Below are 16,612 nucleotides of genomic sequence, written 5' to 3' on the forward strand. Positions count from 1 at the left end.
GCACATTTAAAGCACAGATGTCAAAACTTACACATGACGGAGCAAAATTGATCAACACCGTCTCCTCGCAGCCAGTAGACACTGGGTTCGGACCTTCCTGTGTGGAGTTTGCATGTTCTCCCTGTGTCTGTGTGGGTTTCCTACCAGGGCTCAAAGACATGCCTGTTAGGTTAGCTAGTGATTCTAAATAAGCAGGAGGTGTGAATGCGAGAGTGTGTTGTTGTCTGTCTCTGTGTTATCCTCGTGATGGGCTGGCGACCTGTGCGTCCTGCTGGGATAGACTCTGATGCCTCCCCGCAACCCTAAGTTGGATAAGCGGTGGATGGATGGAGTGTTTCAAGAGATGTGTCACAGTTATCAAAAGTAGTCAGTCAATTAATTGCTACAGCTTACAGTTTTGAAGCCTGCAAGATGAAGTTTTAAACAGCTACATCATTTCTTCTACAGTTTTTGTGCCTAAATTTGAAAGAAAAAAATCAAAACTACTTTCAAGTGCCAAGTCTCCAGTGTACTATGAGTAGGTTTATATCAATATAGAAAGAACTGTGTGGGTGGAAATAGCCCTTTCTAAGACAGAGAGCAAATAGTATGGGTTCACATGTAATTGGACCCCTGGTTACTGAACGTTTCTTTTTCCAGGGGACTTGTATTCGAACAGAGCCTTTGTGGCTGACCTTGTCAGACTGCTAGAGTCTCCTAAACAGATCCTTCTGACGTTAGAGAGCCAAAACAGATATTCAGATTCAGGATGCTTCTTTTTTGGGTATGTCTGTGTGTGTTTGCGTTTCCGTGTGTCGATCTGTCAGCTGACGCAGCACGAGTCTCTAGTGGCGCTGTTTGACAATCGGACATGGTGCCGTCAGGGTGTGGCGGAGGAGTTTGACTACATCAGCCACCACCATGCCTGGAAACACCCCCAGGTCAACGTCTTCATCACGCTCATCCTCTTCACTGTTATGAAGGTAGGCGACGTGAAAGGCTTTTATGCACTGAAATCAAACCGGCGACGCTTTCAAACTTACTGTGACAAGTAGTTCTTGTCGATTACCTTTAGTGTCATTGAGAGCTTGGCAGAGGTCACAGCAGTGTCTCCTGCCTCTTCGTCTAATCCCGAACTCACTCTGTGATAATATCAGGGCTCTGGGAGGGTCAGACAATCAGATGTGGGACTGTTTTCTCTTTTCATAATTAATGATAGTATTTCAAGACTTCATCTGTATGTCTAATCTTGGTGCCTTGTAAGAGTTTCAGAGATGGTTAAGTCTGTAAAACTCTGTCTCCCTCTTTCAGTTCTGGATGTCTGCTGTGGCCACCACCATGCCCGTTCCATGCGGAGCCTTCATGCCTGTTTTTCTTATTGGTGAATTAAACCTCTTTCTCTTTTTTAAATGATTTCCACTGCCCTGGTGAACCTTAAACTAATGTTCTTGCTGTATTGGTGTGCAGGTGCAGCCTTTGGCAGACTTGTTGGTGAGATCATGGCAACCATGTTTCCTGATGGTATACATGCTGCAGGCAGCGTGTATCCCATAGTTCCTGGTGGTTATGCTGTAGTTGGTGAGTGACTCTATTTCTATATCGATGTTTGTTTTGAGATTTAATTAGATTAATTACATAGTTTCTTTTTGTGGGGATCCTGTAGTATTAGAATGTATCACAGCTGGAAAAGTCGTCACTGTTTTTACTACTTTATCAGTTTGGTCAGAAGATTGTTTCTAATATTACTTGTACTATGACTCTGTTCTGAAACGTACAAAGCCAGTGTTGGGGAGAGCAGCAGAAAGATTAATTGCTGAGTGTTTCAATTTGCTGTTTTAATTTTTGTACAATTAGCAGTACTGAGCAAAAGTTTTAAGCCACCCATCATTTCTTTACGTTTCACTTCCCAGCAGCCAGACTTTTATGCCATTTTTTTTAAAAAGTTGTCTTGAGCAATAGTTCTCCAAGTTTCTGTTTTTCTTTGGATTTCGGCTTTTACCCTCATTTTCAGTCCAGTCCTTGTACCTGACTGTGAGGATTGTTTTGGGGTTGTTTTTTCGCTTAACATTGACCTATGATTCATTCAAGCGTTAAACAAAGTAGCTAACTCAATGAATGAACTCATTTTCTGTCTAAAGGTAACAGACAATTTATCAAAGAATCAAATTTAAATTGTCTCTTTAGGCACTTTGTTACTAGGAAAACAAGAAAAAAACAATTTTTTTTAGTTAGTTTATTTAGTTCCGTGATAAATTCCCAAACTAACTGCGTTTGATAGCTATAGCATAGTAATTTTGCTCAAACAGGGTGATTCCCAAAGAGCTATTGCCTGAAAATTTGGCATATCTCACCATAAGTGTGTCCATAAAAGGAAGCTGGACAAGTTGAGAAAAAAGGGAAGTAGTGGCAGGCACAAAAAAATCTACAGCAGATGAACAGTCTCTGAAAATAGGAAAAGATCCAGCAAACATCTGTCACAGGACCTGAGAGATGCATCTGACTCTTTGGGTGATCCATCTGCTGTTCACTGAAGGCTCATTAGAAATGGTCTCAGTGGAAGGATGGCTGTCTTGAGGAAAGGAAATGGAGCGAAAAGGCTGAGGTATGCAAAATTACAGAGCAACTTTACTGAAAAATCAGGTGTTATGGAGTGATGAACCCAGATTTGAATATATGTATGGTGAAAGTCAGGAAAGTGATACAACACAGTGTGTCTGAAGCCATCTGGAGGCACTGTCATGATTTAGTGCTGCGTCTGACAGGTTTATTTTTTTAGTATGAAAACGATCCCAAACACACTGCCAGTACAATAAAATCATACCTGATGGAAAAACACACAGTAGAACTCAACATTGTAGAAATGGTGTGAGATCATCTTGACAGAGAGCAAAATAAAAGGCAGCCAACATTCAAAGAAGAGCTTTAAATGCCCTTCAGGAAGCCTTAAAAGCTGTTCCTGTTTTAAAAATTACAAAAGGCTTGCCTAAGAGAGTTCAGGCTATGATGAAGAAGAAAGGTGTTCACACAAAATGTTGACTCATTATTACAATTGACTCTCATTAGAATTGTATAAACTCAGATTTTGCCTTATATTCTGTATATACATGTAAATTTAAACTTTTTCTGTGGATCAGACACTCCATCTTTGCCATTTTGCTCCATGTAAATGGCTTCAAGGAGACTGACAGATATAAAAGATTTTCCCTTCATTCACAGGTGCTGCTGCTCTGTCTGGAGCGGTCACCCACACTGTATCCACAGCGGTCATAGTGTTCGAGCTGACCGGTCAGATCTCACACATCCTGCCTGTGATGATCGCTGTGATCCTGGCCAACGCCGTGGCCCAGGCGCTCCAACCATCGCTGTACGACTCCATCATTCGCATCAAGAAGCTCCCTTATCTGCCTGAGCTGGGGATGGGACATCATGAGTGAGTCTGCTGATGCTGATGCTGCTTTCCTCTTTTGCAGTGATTCTGCACCTTTTTTCACTTTTTTTATTCCATTTCCTCTTCATCTTCCTTTCGCTTATCTTCCCGTTCATTTCCTTCCCTTATGTTTGCAGGTGTCTCATTAACCTCTATCTTCTCCTCCATGTTTCAGGAAGTATAATATCCGTGTGGAGGACATCATGGTCAGAGATGTGCGCTACATCACTCTTAACTCTTCCTATCGGGATCTGCAAGAGATGTTAATGACAGGTCAGCTCAAAACGCTGGCCCTGGTTGAATCCAGAGGTAAGAGCATACACAGTATGGGTATGAGCTCATCACTGTGCTTGTGCCTCCTAATTAATTACAAGGTCCCATTAAGAGACATGTCAATGCATTCAGCACAAAGTTATGACTTATTCTAAGCCAGAGGCAACTCACATCAGCAGTACTACAGCACTAAAAAGTCCCAGACGATACCGACCTCTCTTGTCTGATTTTCTTTTTAATATGTGCTTTTTTTGTTTGTTTTCACAGCCCCTAACTAATAATTTTACTCCTCCCTTGCCATTGCCTATCCCGTGCCCTTCCTTCTCCCTCAGACTCCATGATCCTGCTGGGCTCCATAGAGCGTTTGCAGCTCCAGTCGCTGCTTTCGCTTCAGCTGTCACGCCAGCGGAGGCTGGAGTACCTCCGCCAGCTGGCGCAGGACAACGGCACGCACGATCACCTGCCCAGTCTTACCAGTGACAGCACCCCCAGCTCTCCCTGCACCCACACCCACCTCAACTCCTCGACCAATTCCAGTGCTCGCCAAGCGGTCCGCTTCTTGGTGAGCACTCAACAGGTGTGAGGCGTCCGGGGGCGCCAGGGCTGGGCTGGGGCGAAGTCTGGATTGGGTTGGGGTTGTAGCAGTAGACTAAAAGTGGATCAGCATGTGTGAAGCATGTAGCAGTAGGTAAAGGCACAGATGGAGTTTTTGGACAGCTGTTGTGGTAAGTGCTTACAAGCTGTGTGAATGTACTTCATTTGTATTTTAACATTAAAATGTGTCTTCTGTGTCTCTGTCGTCTGTGCCCTTACCTGTGCTGTCCTGTTCGTTTACGTGCATGTGTATTCGTCCTTTGTGTGTCTCCCTCGTTTTTGTTTTTGTCCTTTTTTTCCTGCGTTAATGTATTTTCCGTGTAGATCTCCACAGAGGAGTCTTCATCCTTCAGCCCAGTGGTTTCCAATGTTCAGCTTCCTCTGAAATCTGCCCTGAAAACCGTGTCTGCCATCAGTGACACAGAGACGCCAAACAGTATGTATTTTACAAAAACAAATAAATTAAAGATCAGAGTTCAGATTCAAATGTACTAAACCTTTTTTTTTGTCCCCTCTCTGAGGCTCTCAGACCCTTTCCTGTGCTGACCAAGACAAGGAGCTGCTGGAGGTGAGGAGAAGCAGAGATGTTATAGATGCATGAGTGCGAGTGTCCTTTAAGAGTGCGACATGCACTGTACGAGCGGGGATGTGTGCGCTCTCTCAGTCCTCACATATATCGTCCACCTCGTCGTCCTCCTGCTGCTGACAGGCAGGATCCACCCACAGACAGCAGGGTTTTCCTGTGTAATCTCATGCTGTGGTCGAAGCTTTTTGTATAAAACGTCTATGAATCATTGCACCCTCACCGCACAGCACATCCACTGCTGGTCAAACGGGTTTTTTTTAACATCCTACATTTTAGCATTTCTTTTTTCTTTTCTTTTTTTTAGTTTTATTTAAAGCGGTCATGGCGTCATGCAGTGTGGTTTAAAAAAATGTTTCTTATCTCTTTTCAACACCTTTCAGCACAGTTCAGTCCTCAGCCACTGCTGTGCTGCCAAACGCTGTTCAAATGCGCAATTCTTTTTAAAAATCGGGTGTAGATCAATCAGAGATATAAAACGTGTCAACCTGATGGTTTTGGGTTTAAATATTTCAGTCGGTTCACACATAAAGGATCAAGCTGTTTCTACTGTTCTGGAAATGAAACATTTTTGGTTTTGGACTGGTCAAAATAAGTAATATTGAACACGCTCCTGGAAGTTTAAAGCATAGAGCAAAGCTGAATTACAACCCTTATTCAAAATATTTGCAAATCTCATAATCCCATATTTTATTCTCAACAAAAACATATCAGAGGCTTAAACTAAGACAATTTACCATTTTAATAAAAATATTGGTTTATTTTGAATTTGAAGGCAGCAACACATCTCAAAGTTGGGACAGAGTCACGTTTTCCACTGTGCAGCATCCTCTCTTCTTTTAACAACAGTCTGTAAACATCTGGGAACTGAGGAGATCAGCTGCAGGACGATTTTACAAGTGTTGTCCCATTCGTGTCTGATTGAAGATTCCAGATTCTCAACAGTCCTGCATCTTCTATATCATATTTAACTGTCTGACATCAGGCAGATCAATTCAGCACTCAGACTCTTCTACTATGAAGTTGTAATACATGCAGGATGCAGTTGAGCATTGAATTACTGAAATATTTAAGGCCTTCCCTCAAACCCTCATCTAGATGTTGCTCTAAAATCTGTACACACCTTGATATGTACGAGTTGTACATCAGCTCTAAGGCACCTCAATACCATCAGAAATGCAGAGGTTTGAATTGAGAGCTGATAGCTGGGTTCACGTCTTCCAACAATAATTTCCAATTTCAAATCGTATGATCACTTTTTTCCACTTTGTCTGAGTCCATTTTAAATGAGCTTTGGTTCAGAGGAGACAGCAGCAGTTTGGGATCATGTCCACATATGGCTTCTTCTTTGCTGTTTGGGAAGTGTTCCTCAATTTAAACATTTGATGTATTTTCTGTGTTGTGAATAAAATTTGGGTGTATGAGATTTGCACATTTCAAAATTAGAAATTATGATTGTAGATTAAAAATTAGCATTGCCCCCAGAAAAAAACCCAAAAAGTGGAAAAAAACTGACCTCAGTGTCATATCTTTGTTATTATGTTACTCACCTTAGAGGCTGGCAGCCTGTCCACACTGTAGCCTTCCGCTCGGACCAAGACGGTAGGCTCCAGCCTTCCTGTGACACTAAATCGGATAAACATTTAAAATACAGATGCACGGATGGACAAAGAAAAGAAATGTAGAACAGGTATTACAAAAAAAAAACCACAACCTTTTGTAGAGACACTTGACTGACACTCATGTAGGCCCTAATAGGCAGGTTGTGTTGACAAATGTAACCATAGTATCTGAACCCTGAAATAATTGCCAGAAAATTCAAGTTACTTTGAAAATAAAAAACTTTATTGAATCTTCTGACAATTTTTTTGCCAAATAAAATGATGGCGATGATGTAAAAGTCTCAAAAACTCACAAAAATGGGATAAAGTCTTTTCTTTTTTTTTTATCCAACCATTTGAAGAAGCAGCCATTTGTTCATTAAAGAAGCTGATTCAATAAGACATTTGCTCTCAGCTGCAAAGCTCCTAAAGGGATGACACGAGATATTAAAATACTAAAATATAAGATGTTCAAGCTCCTTTTTTCTGGCAGTGCATCATATTGTATTAACCGTTGGGCTTCTTGTACAGCTTCTGTGCCCTCACCTCCATCTGTGGTGTAGTAATTATACCCTTTCAGCAACATTGTGCTCTCATCACAAAGACTTCTCCCAGCAGAAGTCAGACTGGGCTCCAATGTTGCAGTGGCGCGATGTTAAAGGGGAAAAACTGTCCGCTTCCACTGACGCTGTGTTAATGTTGTGCTGTGTTGATGCCTTCTCTCCCCGGCTGGAAGAGCCCGGCTGGGCCGGCTCCTTCTGAAAAAAGAAAGCCCAAGCCCAAACGTGTGAGGATCTCCATGGCGGTAAGATTGTCTGCCGCCTAGAGACTGTTGCTTAGTAACCGTTGCCTTGCGACACACACGTAGTGAGTGCTGGACCAAAATATTTGTGGTGCACAAACCAGAGCATTAGAGTACTTTAGCAGAGAGAGCGAGAGAAAGTGTGTGTGTTTTAGAGAGGTGTGAATGTCTGTCAGTGTTTCATCAGCTTTCACTCGGGTCTGAATGTCTGGTCTGTGCGACTGTGTGTGTGTTTTTTATTTAAAGGTGGTTGATTCTCTGAGTTTTATTGTTGTTGTCAGTGTAATTTTCGGGATTCTGGCTGCACAGAGATCAATAAACCAAAGTTTTCCTTCAGCCTCGTATTCTCATAGACTGGTAGATATAAATGCTGCACTGGTTTACAGCCTGTGTCTTTACCATACTACACTGAAGCAAACACATGTATACTAGGTATTCAATCAGGTGTTGTGTTTTGAACATTTACTTTGTATAAATCTGTTTGTTGAAGCAATGAATGAATAACTGAATGTTGGCTTTTTAGGACTCTACCGAGGTGGAAGACTGCATGACCCCCTCAGAGGTGAGCCCTACACTAACAAAAGATTTAACATATGAAATGAGCTTTCTTTGAATTCAGAGTTTAGAGGTTCCAGTGTCCTCCTTAATGCAGATAACAGAGTGGGAGGAGCAGCAGCTTGACGAACCGGTGGATTTCAAGAACTGCAAGATTGATCCGGCACCCTTCCAGCTGGTGGAGCAAACATCTCTGCATAAGGTGCAATATAAACAAACAACTAGCAACACAAATAAAATACAAATTTTAACTATAAATCACACACACAAAAAATGTGCAGACATTATGCTCCTTCAGTTGCATTAGCACGATGCTTTTAAAATATTACGTCAGTGTGAGCTCAACACAACCCTTTAATGCCAGCTTCTGGTTTTGTCTCGCTCCTCTTCTGCGCAAACAGTGGTAAGTGTCGTAATGCTGCTCACTTCTGCTGAATACATTTTCTCTGACACCACCAGGACTTTATAGTAGAAGCTTGCATTGGTCACTGGAGGATCAGTTTCACAGCGCAGAAAACTGAATGAAAAAATGCAAAAAAAATAAATAAAACAAAGCAAACCGTGCAAGTGGTCATAATGGGTCTTCAAGGGATCTAAAAATAGCAGCTGTGCCAGAAGCTGTCTGGACAGGCATGAGAAGATGACCTTTGCGGGCATATAAAGTTTAAATCAGGTATGCCTTTTATGGGCCGACCTTTTTCATTACGCCTCATAAAATGAAAATGGTCCCTTTAGTCACAGACTAATATGCAGAACAAGTCACTAACACTGATGTTAGAAAATCCATGAACCCACTCTTTTTTTCTTGTTTCTTGAAAGGCTCCATACAAATCTAAGTTTCTAGTTTTTGATGTGCTCATTCTCTTCCCTCTTGTATGAAAACACAGACAGTATGGTGCTCATTTATTATGTATTCTTTTCATCTTCCTTATATCACTGTATATAATCAGAAGGCAGAAACGGCTTCTCATGAACAGCAAACAAATTAATATTAAAAATACAGACTTATTGTTCTTCTTTTGGATTTTTGGACTTTCATTGTATAAGTAAATGGGCTGGTTCTTGTGTAGTGCTCTTCTGCTCGAACACAAAGCGCTTTATGTAACATGTCTGAATCACCCGAGCACTTTATTTTCTGTCTTAAGTGCATTCTAGCTAACATTCACGCTTAGATGAACCCATCGAGATCAACATGTTGCACAAAGATGGCACATAGAGATCGAACCACCAACCTTCTGAGTAGTAAATGAGCTCTCTCAAAGACAGCTATGTGCACTGTATATGAGCTTATTATAGTAAGATTATTATTATTTAATAATGAAAAGCACTTTGAATGAATGTGTGCTGATTGCTAAGTTCAAACTCTAAACTGCTGCTCCCATGAAATCAGCCCTTTAATGGTCCAACCCAACACATTTATCTTGAAGGTCAGGAGCGTTATACCAAATTAACCACAGCACCCATGAGCTTACCTGGTTTTACCTGAAGACTGTTGCTTCGATTCCTTAATCTCCTTTCCGAATACCTGTGATTGTCATGCATCATAAATCACAGCGAGCTGTGGTTAGTTGGTTCAGTTTTATGACTCGGGCACCGTCTTGTCTGACACAGTGTCCATGTTGAAAAGGGAGAAACATGATGCAGTTTCTATAACCCAGATCCAAAATGCATGTGAACTCCCTTTGAGTCTGTATCCAGGGCATGACCCACCTTTTCTCCTCCTCCACAGACTCACACCATCTTCTCTCTCCTTGGTCTGGACCACGCCTATGTGACCAGCATGGGACGACTGGTTGGAGTGGTTTCTCTCAAAGAGGTCTGCAATTCTGTCTGATGAAAGCTGTTTTATTTATATGTTATATGTTCCACCTCTCCTCTTTCTTCACCTCTTTTCTTGGCTCTCCTTCCTGTCTTTCTTTTTTTTTCGGGCTGACCGCATCTCCAGCTGCGTAAGGCCATCGAAGGCTCAGTGACAGTGACTGGAGTGAAAGTGCGCCCTCCGCTGGCCAGTTTCCGTGACAGTGGGAACACCACAAATGTATCCGAGGTAACTGAACTTCACAAGCTGTGCATCCGCCACAGGGGGCTCTCTTTGCCACGGGAACCCAACCCTCCAAATGTGGAGGATCAGCCAGATCTCCAGTACAAAGAGATCCCTGTCAACTTTTCGGACGAAACAAACGTGCAGTTCGAAGCCAGCCCCGGCGACATCACAAATCCCTCGTCAGAGCTGCCGCTCCAGGAAAGCCCCTCGTTCACAGAGGATCAGTCTGAGTTTACTTTTGACTGCAGCCCCTCCCACACCGAGGAATCGGAGCTGGCCTGTGACTTTGACCCCTCCAACCAAACTCCTGAGCCAGACGAAATGGAGCAAGAGGAGGCGCCTCCGTCTCTAAACAACAGCCAATCCGAACCTGGGGGGGAGGGTAGCACAGGCCACACTGAGGATCAGTCAGAATGATCAGATCCACACTGTCGCCTCATGAATGTTGACGTTTCTTACATTTGTTGGGGTCACACTCACCTCCAAGTCCAGCCTAGATACTCGTGGTATGACAGTGAGCGAGTGCTTGAAAGATATATGAGGGATAAAGCTGGTTTTGTTTTATGTTTTTAATGCTGACAGCTAATCTCCTGGAAGGACCAAAAGTAGCACTTTCTGACCAAAAGAGTCAATATTTACAGGGTATAAAATTCAAATATCAGGATTTTTGGTTTTAAAATGTTGTTCTGCTACGCCTGCGGAAGACAATGAAGTTGAATCCACAATTTGTAAACTGGTTTCTCCATCCATACAAACATACAAACATACATACATGTGAAACCAAGAACACAGCACTCAGTAACAGATTGGTGCCCGTGAGCATACCCTGAATAATCTCCGTTCCGAGCTAATAACGACCATATTTTACAAAAAGAGTCTCATATTATATTATAGATAATCTGTAGCTAGCAATTGACCCAAAGAGTCATCAGAAACTTTGGGAAAGGGTCACTTTCACATAGACTATAGACTACACTATACTACACTATTCTGGTGGTCTTGCTGCCACCAGAGGAGTCGCCCCCTGCTGGCCTTCATAAAGAATGCCAAGTCTGATTAGAGGGCTCAGGGGGTAGGAATGAAAGGGCTCTTTGTAGTCTTTTCTGCTGTGTTAAGCTGGATTTATGGTCCAGTAGCATTGGCTTTAATTTTTCTCCCCTTCTTGTTCTTCTTTTCTTTATTTCAGCTCCTTTTTGTTAGATGCCAGCTGCTGGACAAAGAGTTTATACACATACGTGCATCCAGCTGTCAACTTGCAGCTGGTTGTAGTTGGAGATGATGAGTTTGACCTCCTCATCTTCCTCTCTTGCCTCTCTCTAGCTCCTCTTTCACTCCTCCAGTTCTTTTAATCAGTGTTTCTCTTCTCCTCCTTTTTTACCTCCTTCATAATCCATGACGGCTTGTCGCCTCCTCTTTGAAGCTCACTTCTAGAGCATCACAAGTGTTTATCTGGGGTTGTCTACTCCTTCTCAGCTCCTTGTCTAATTGATTGTGGTCAAGGGTCTAAGCAAGAGCTTTACTGAGTCTATACTTGTTTTTTCTTTTTCGTGCTTTAAAAGAGCTCAACTTTTTTATTTGAGCTCTTCTCTGAGTCGTCTCACTTGCTGCTTTTGCCCATCTTCCACAAGGCCAGTCTGCTCCTTTTGAGATCTGTTTCCCTCCTTGAGACACTTTATCTCTATGATGGCAGAGCAGAGGCCATCTCTCAGTCCCTGCACAGCTGAGTTTTGAGGGGAGTTGGTCAGTGTGCTATTTCACACTGAAGCTGCTCTCTTTAAACTGCATTAGCCCAAATCCCTTAAAGATTCAAACATACTTATCATTAAAGTCCAGGCACACAAACATTAAAATGGCCAATAGGATCCTTTTTCTCCTCTTATTTTATTGCACAAAGTACAATGAGGACGAGGATGAAATCACAGAAAAAAAAGATTTAGGAAGGTTTGTGGAAAAAAAAAACCGTGAAAAAGGGGGGTGAGTCTCATCTGTGACTGCTGCTTCTGCACTTCCCTTTAGGGCTGAACATTTCCTTTTTTTGTGTGTTTTGTTGGTTTGAGGCAACAACACTTGGTTTATGCTAAAAGCAAACAAAGAAAACAACTTTGGATTAAAATACACAATTTACAAAAATACAATGATGCTTAAGGGATACAGAGTGCTTTCACATGTAATGCCTCAGCGTCAGTACATGTGACTGTAGGGAAGAGTAGGGACTAAGGTTGTTCTCTATGGACAGCCCTCATTACAGTAAAAGTCATCAGGGAGCAAAAATGTACTTTATTTATTCATTTATTTTAGCTATGGCATCACATCTGTCACCCGCCTGTCTGTCCATCTACAGGTCATAGGAATCGCTCCGACGACGACAGTATTAGTCAGATTTTGTTTCATTTAACTCTGATTGAGAATGCTACTGTTCCTGGATATTCCACAATCAACTGTAAGTGGTTTTATTGCAAAGTGGAAGTGTTTAGCAACCACAGGAACTCAGTCCCAAAGTGTCAGAGTGAGGTCAAAGAGCTCCAGTCCTCCTCTGGCATTAATATTTTTCAATTCAATTCAAATTTATTTATATAGCACAAAATCACAACAACAGTCACCTCAAGGTGCTTTATATTGTAAGGGAGACCCTACAATAATGCACACAGAGAAAAACCCAACAATTATATGATTGTGAGGAAGCATGAGCAAGCACTTTGATGACAGTGGGAAGGAAAAACTCCCTTTTAACAGGAAGAAACCTCCAGCAGAACCAGGCTCAGGGAGGGGCCATCTGCTGCGACCGGTTGGGGTGAGAGAAGGAAAACAGGATAAAGACATGCTGTGGAAGATCAGCACAAAAACTGTGCACTGGGAGCTTCATGGTGTCACAATGTGCTATGTGGCAGGCAGGATGACGGACTCAAGACAGAGAAATAAACTTAAAATGGCAACTTTTATCCTGGAAAAAACTAACATTAAATACAAAACTAAACTAGAAACAGGAAGCAAGAAACTTCAATTAAAAAACAAACCAGAAACTGTAAACTTGGTTATGGCTGGAAAGACGGTGGGGAAACGCAAAGCATAATGAAGATATGATGCAAGAAAGAGCAAAGGAAAACACAGGGCTTATATACACAGAGGGATAACGAGGGAATGAGACACAGGAGGAGAGCACAGCTGGGAGTAATCAGGCCTAACAAGACAAAGGAAGCAAAGCAGAATACAATGACAAAAGACAGACTGTCAAAGTAAAACAAGAAGTATAACACAGAGACACGGACTTGACAGAGGCTGAGACAGAGGCATGAACTGTAGTACAGGGGGAAAAAAAAGCACAGAGAAGACATAACACAGACACAGGGAGGGCATACTGTCTGAAACTAGAACAACAAAATATAACCTCAAGAGAACGGAAACCATGAATAACAAATAATCAAAAAATCTAAATTAAATACAAAACACTGGGTCACACCCAGGACTATGACACATGACATGGGTTTTCATAGACCAGCAGCTCCTGTATGTGTGGTGTGTAGGGGCCCAATGCTTTTGTCCACATAGTGGACACTAAATATCATTAATTAGTAGGGATGGGTATCGAAAACCACTGTTTCAATTCCTTGGAGTTGTTTGCCATTTTTGGAAACGATTCCCTTATCGATTCCAGTCACCACGTTGCGGAGCGTCATTTGCCTGGCAGGAAACACGGCGCGTAAGCGGCTCAAACACTCAAAAGTTTGGTTATACTTTACAAGAACGGATGACAACAGGGCAACTTGCAATACTTGCAAAGTAGATACTTCATTTAAGGGAGGAAACACTACGAATATGCAAAAGCATTTGCTCACAAAACACGTGATGACCTTAAATGAATGTCATGTTTTTAATTCCGCTCCGGACTCGTTAATCTCAACCCAGCAGCAGCGGTAACGTTTGCACGTCCTCTCCCGTTAATGCGGCAGGTAAATAATCAACTAACAGTGCATATTATGTTAGCGCGATCTGCCTTGTTACAAAACCTGCCATTACTGCGCATTTAGGTGATCATGATGAGACAGACAGACAGAGTCTGGCTCAGATGCTGGCAGTTGTCGCTGCAGTCTACCGTTAGCGTCTCCTTTCAGGCCAGGATAGACGAACGTCACAGAGCAGTGGCTAAGTTTGTGGTAAAAGGCTTGCACCCATTTGCCACAGCAGATGATAAGTGAATGTGTTTAATTGTAGGCAGGACATTACTGGATATTCTTGTGTAATTGCTACAGAATCATTTATGTTATACTTTGTTATTGCTACAGAAGAATATCTATTTTATTATTTTACATTTACAATTTTTTTTCCTGGGGACCCTGTGACACCCCATTGAAGAGCCGTAGGCTGTGGATCTCTTAAGATGTCATTGTTGGGTTTGTAAGGCCATGTTACTCCTAAGTTTCTATCTTGTTCAAAGAGAAGATATAAAACAAAGTTCTAAGCTAATTGAACTTAGTGTTCTCCTTTTTTAAAAAGAATCGATAAGAGAATCGATAAGAGAATCGATAAAGAATCGAATCGTTAAACAGAATCGAAAATGGAATCGGAATCGTGAAAATCTTATCAATACCCATCCCTATTAATTAGTCACATTTAACATGAATTACCAGTTGTAATTCAAGTAAAAATAATTTTAATGAGGTAAATGATAAAACTCAACAGTAGCAAACACTACATGCAGAGGTTAACTGCATGAACCAGTAGTCTGATAAAAAAAACCACATAAACTGCTATCCTGTAATATCATCATGTTACGCCGGTGCATTATTGGTTAGGATTATTTTTAGCGTGGATTAAATACATTTACATGGCCAGAGAGGTGTGTGAGGGATATAACTCCTGTTGACTATAATAGAGGAACACCCCCACCCCAGCCCCCTGAGCAAGAATGGTTTTCTAACGCAGCTTGTTTTTAGATAACATTACAAAAACGTAGTGAATAATAAAGAAATCGTATTAGAAGCTATGTACCGTTTCTGATAGATAGATTAGGAAGCGTGTGGTGGAAACTACAACTGCCTCTATTGTAATAGAGAATCACGTCCAGCAGTACAACTCTGTGGTTCATTAAGTTTCCAGACCCACTAACCTACTTCCAACACCACAGGCTGCTTTTGTCAAGTAAGATGGTGTTAGTTTGGTCTTTTTTCTGGGATTTGTTGACAGCAAAAACACAGAACACCACCTCCAGCTTTATCTTTTATGTGTGTGTGATATGTGTGCATATATATGTGTGTGTGTGTATGTGTGTGCGAGAGTGCAACTTTCTTTGCCACACTCAAATCTGGATCAGACTCGTAACTTTTGGGTCTTCATGCCAAATCAACATCCTGTAAACATGATGCCAAACATTACAAGGACAGAAATGAGTGACGTACGATTAACTGCGAGTGGAAAAATCAAAACAATAAGAGAAAGCACAGAAAAACAAAGAACATTTCTAATGAGCACACGATGGTATGACTTCAAACAACTACCTATTCACTAGCGGTGGGTTTATATATCCGAGGGTCATAATGTTAAGACGTATTGCGGTGTTGTTTTATGTGTTTCGGTGATAGGCAATAAATTTACATTAACAATGCAGTAAAGGTTCAGACTACATTATTTATAACACTCTGCTGTCCTGTCAGAGCTTCATGTTGCAGCATATCATGAGGTTTGGGCGGGTTTTTTCTTCTTCTTTTTCTGCTATTAAATACTGGTTGCATCAGCCCCCGGTAGTCCACAATGAGCTGGGAACTATAAACACATCGACAAAGGCAGCTTCCAAATGTCCACCAAGCTTTAGTACAGGGCTCTAAAGAACAGTGAAGCACATTGTAATTACCATGACTATAATTTAATGCACGTGTAGCCTTGTCTGGCTTAATAAGGGCAATGCAGACTGAACTGCCTCTACATTCGTGTCTAGCGATGAAGGAACAACGCTTTGGCTCTGAGTTACAGGAATATACTGGCTGTTGTATAGAGAACACACACACACACATTTATACGTATAATACACACATATACCGTACCGTACGTGGCCTGTAGATATTAAACATCACGATATGTTACCACGTGTCTTTATGACATTTACTCCAGCCTGACCTCTAATGCAGCGTTGAGAAATGTAACTACTGTCTGAAGCCCGTGACACCCACAAGTCCCCCCCAAAAAAGGAAAAAAAAACCTTGTAGAGCTACAAGCGTGTGTGTGAGTCCTTGTTACGACCTTCAAATGACATGTAAGTATTTTCGCTTCATGAAACAATTTTGAGCCATATTTCAGTCTCCTGTGATAGCACCGCAGCACATCAACCAGCCCTTTTTTTTTGTTTTGGTTTGAGTATTTTTTTTTTCTCCTTGCAGGCATCTGTGCAGAGATTTTATTAATGTCTTAACTTTTTTTTCTTGTTTGCATTTAGGAATGTGAAGTAGTGCTTGCCATATAAGATTAATTATAAAGGAGTTAAACTTAGAGAGTGTATAAGCTCATTTGCAGCGTATCTAGTTAAGCAATAAGTCTGTAGTATCTCCCTTTATATGGCACTGGCCTGTATATGCTTTGTATATATATATATGAAAGAGTTACGCACATGCTATTGTACATAGGAGAATTATGCATTTGCAGTCAACAGCCATTGTTATTTTTCAGAGGACATGAACTTGTTTTTGTACATGAGTGAATGATTAAATTTAAAGGGGAAAAAAAACTGCATTTGAAGGGTAAACGAGCAGTCGTGTTTCTTTCTTGC

The 16,612-nt window shown here is 41.5% G+C and overlaps 1 protein-coding gene across 1 annotated transcript in view; it reads left to right on the top strand.

Annotated features, from left to right (window-relative positions):
* clcn2a (chloride channel, voltage-sensitive 2a) overlaps nucleotides 1-16,573 on the top strand; it is a 60,384-nt gene extending 43,811 nt beyond the window's left edge. Inside the window, exons 13-25 of the mRNA XM_082512163.1 lie at nucleotides 807-962; nucleotides 1,291-1,360; nucleotides 1,447-1,557; nucleotides 3,196-3,409; nucleotides 3,582-3,715; nucleotides 4,012-4,241; nucleotides 4,598-4,709; nucleotides 4,795-4,841; nucleotides 7,194-7,262; nucleotides 7,783-7,821; nucleotides 7,912-8,016; nucleotides 9,544-9,630; nucleotides 9,760-16,573. Of these exons, the coding sequence (XP_082368289.1) occupies nucleotides 807-962; nucleotides 1,291-1,360; nucleotides 1,447-1,557; nucleotides 3,196-3,409; nucleotides 3,582-3,715; nucleotides 4,012-4,241; nucleotides 4,598-4,709; nucleotides 4,795-4,841; nucleotides 7,194-7,262; nucleotides 7,783-7,821; nucleotides 7,912-8,016; nucleotides 9,544-9,630; nucleotides 9,760-10,275 (1,890 nt within the window). The 3' untranslated portion in view covers nucleotides 10,276-16,573. The remainder of the gene's footprint in view (nucleotides 1-806; nucleotides 963-1,290; nucleotides 1,361-1,446; nucleotides 1,558-3,195; nucleotides 3,410-3,581; nucleotides 3,716-4,011; nucleotides 4,242-4,597; nucleotides 4,710-4,794; nucleotides 4,842-7,193; nucleotides 7,263-7,782; nucleotides 7,822-7,911; nucleotides 8,017-9,543; nucleotides 9,631-9,759) is intronic.
* The last annotated feature ends 39 nt before the right edge of the window (nucleotides 16,574-16,612 follow it).

Source organism: Aulonocara stuartgranti, assembly GCF_965226115.1.
Source record: "Aulonocara stuartgranti genome assembly, chromosome: 18".
Classification (NCBI taxonomy): domain Eukaryota; kingdom Metazoa; phylum Chordata; class Actinopteri; order Cichliformes; family Cichlidae; genus Aulonocara; species Aulonocara stuartgranti.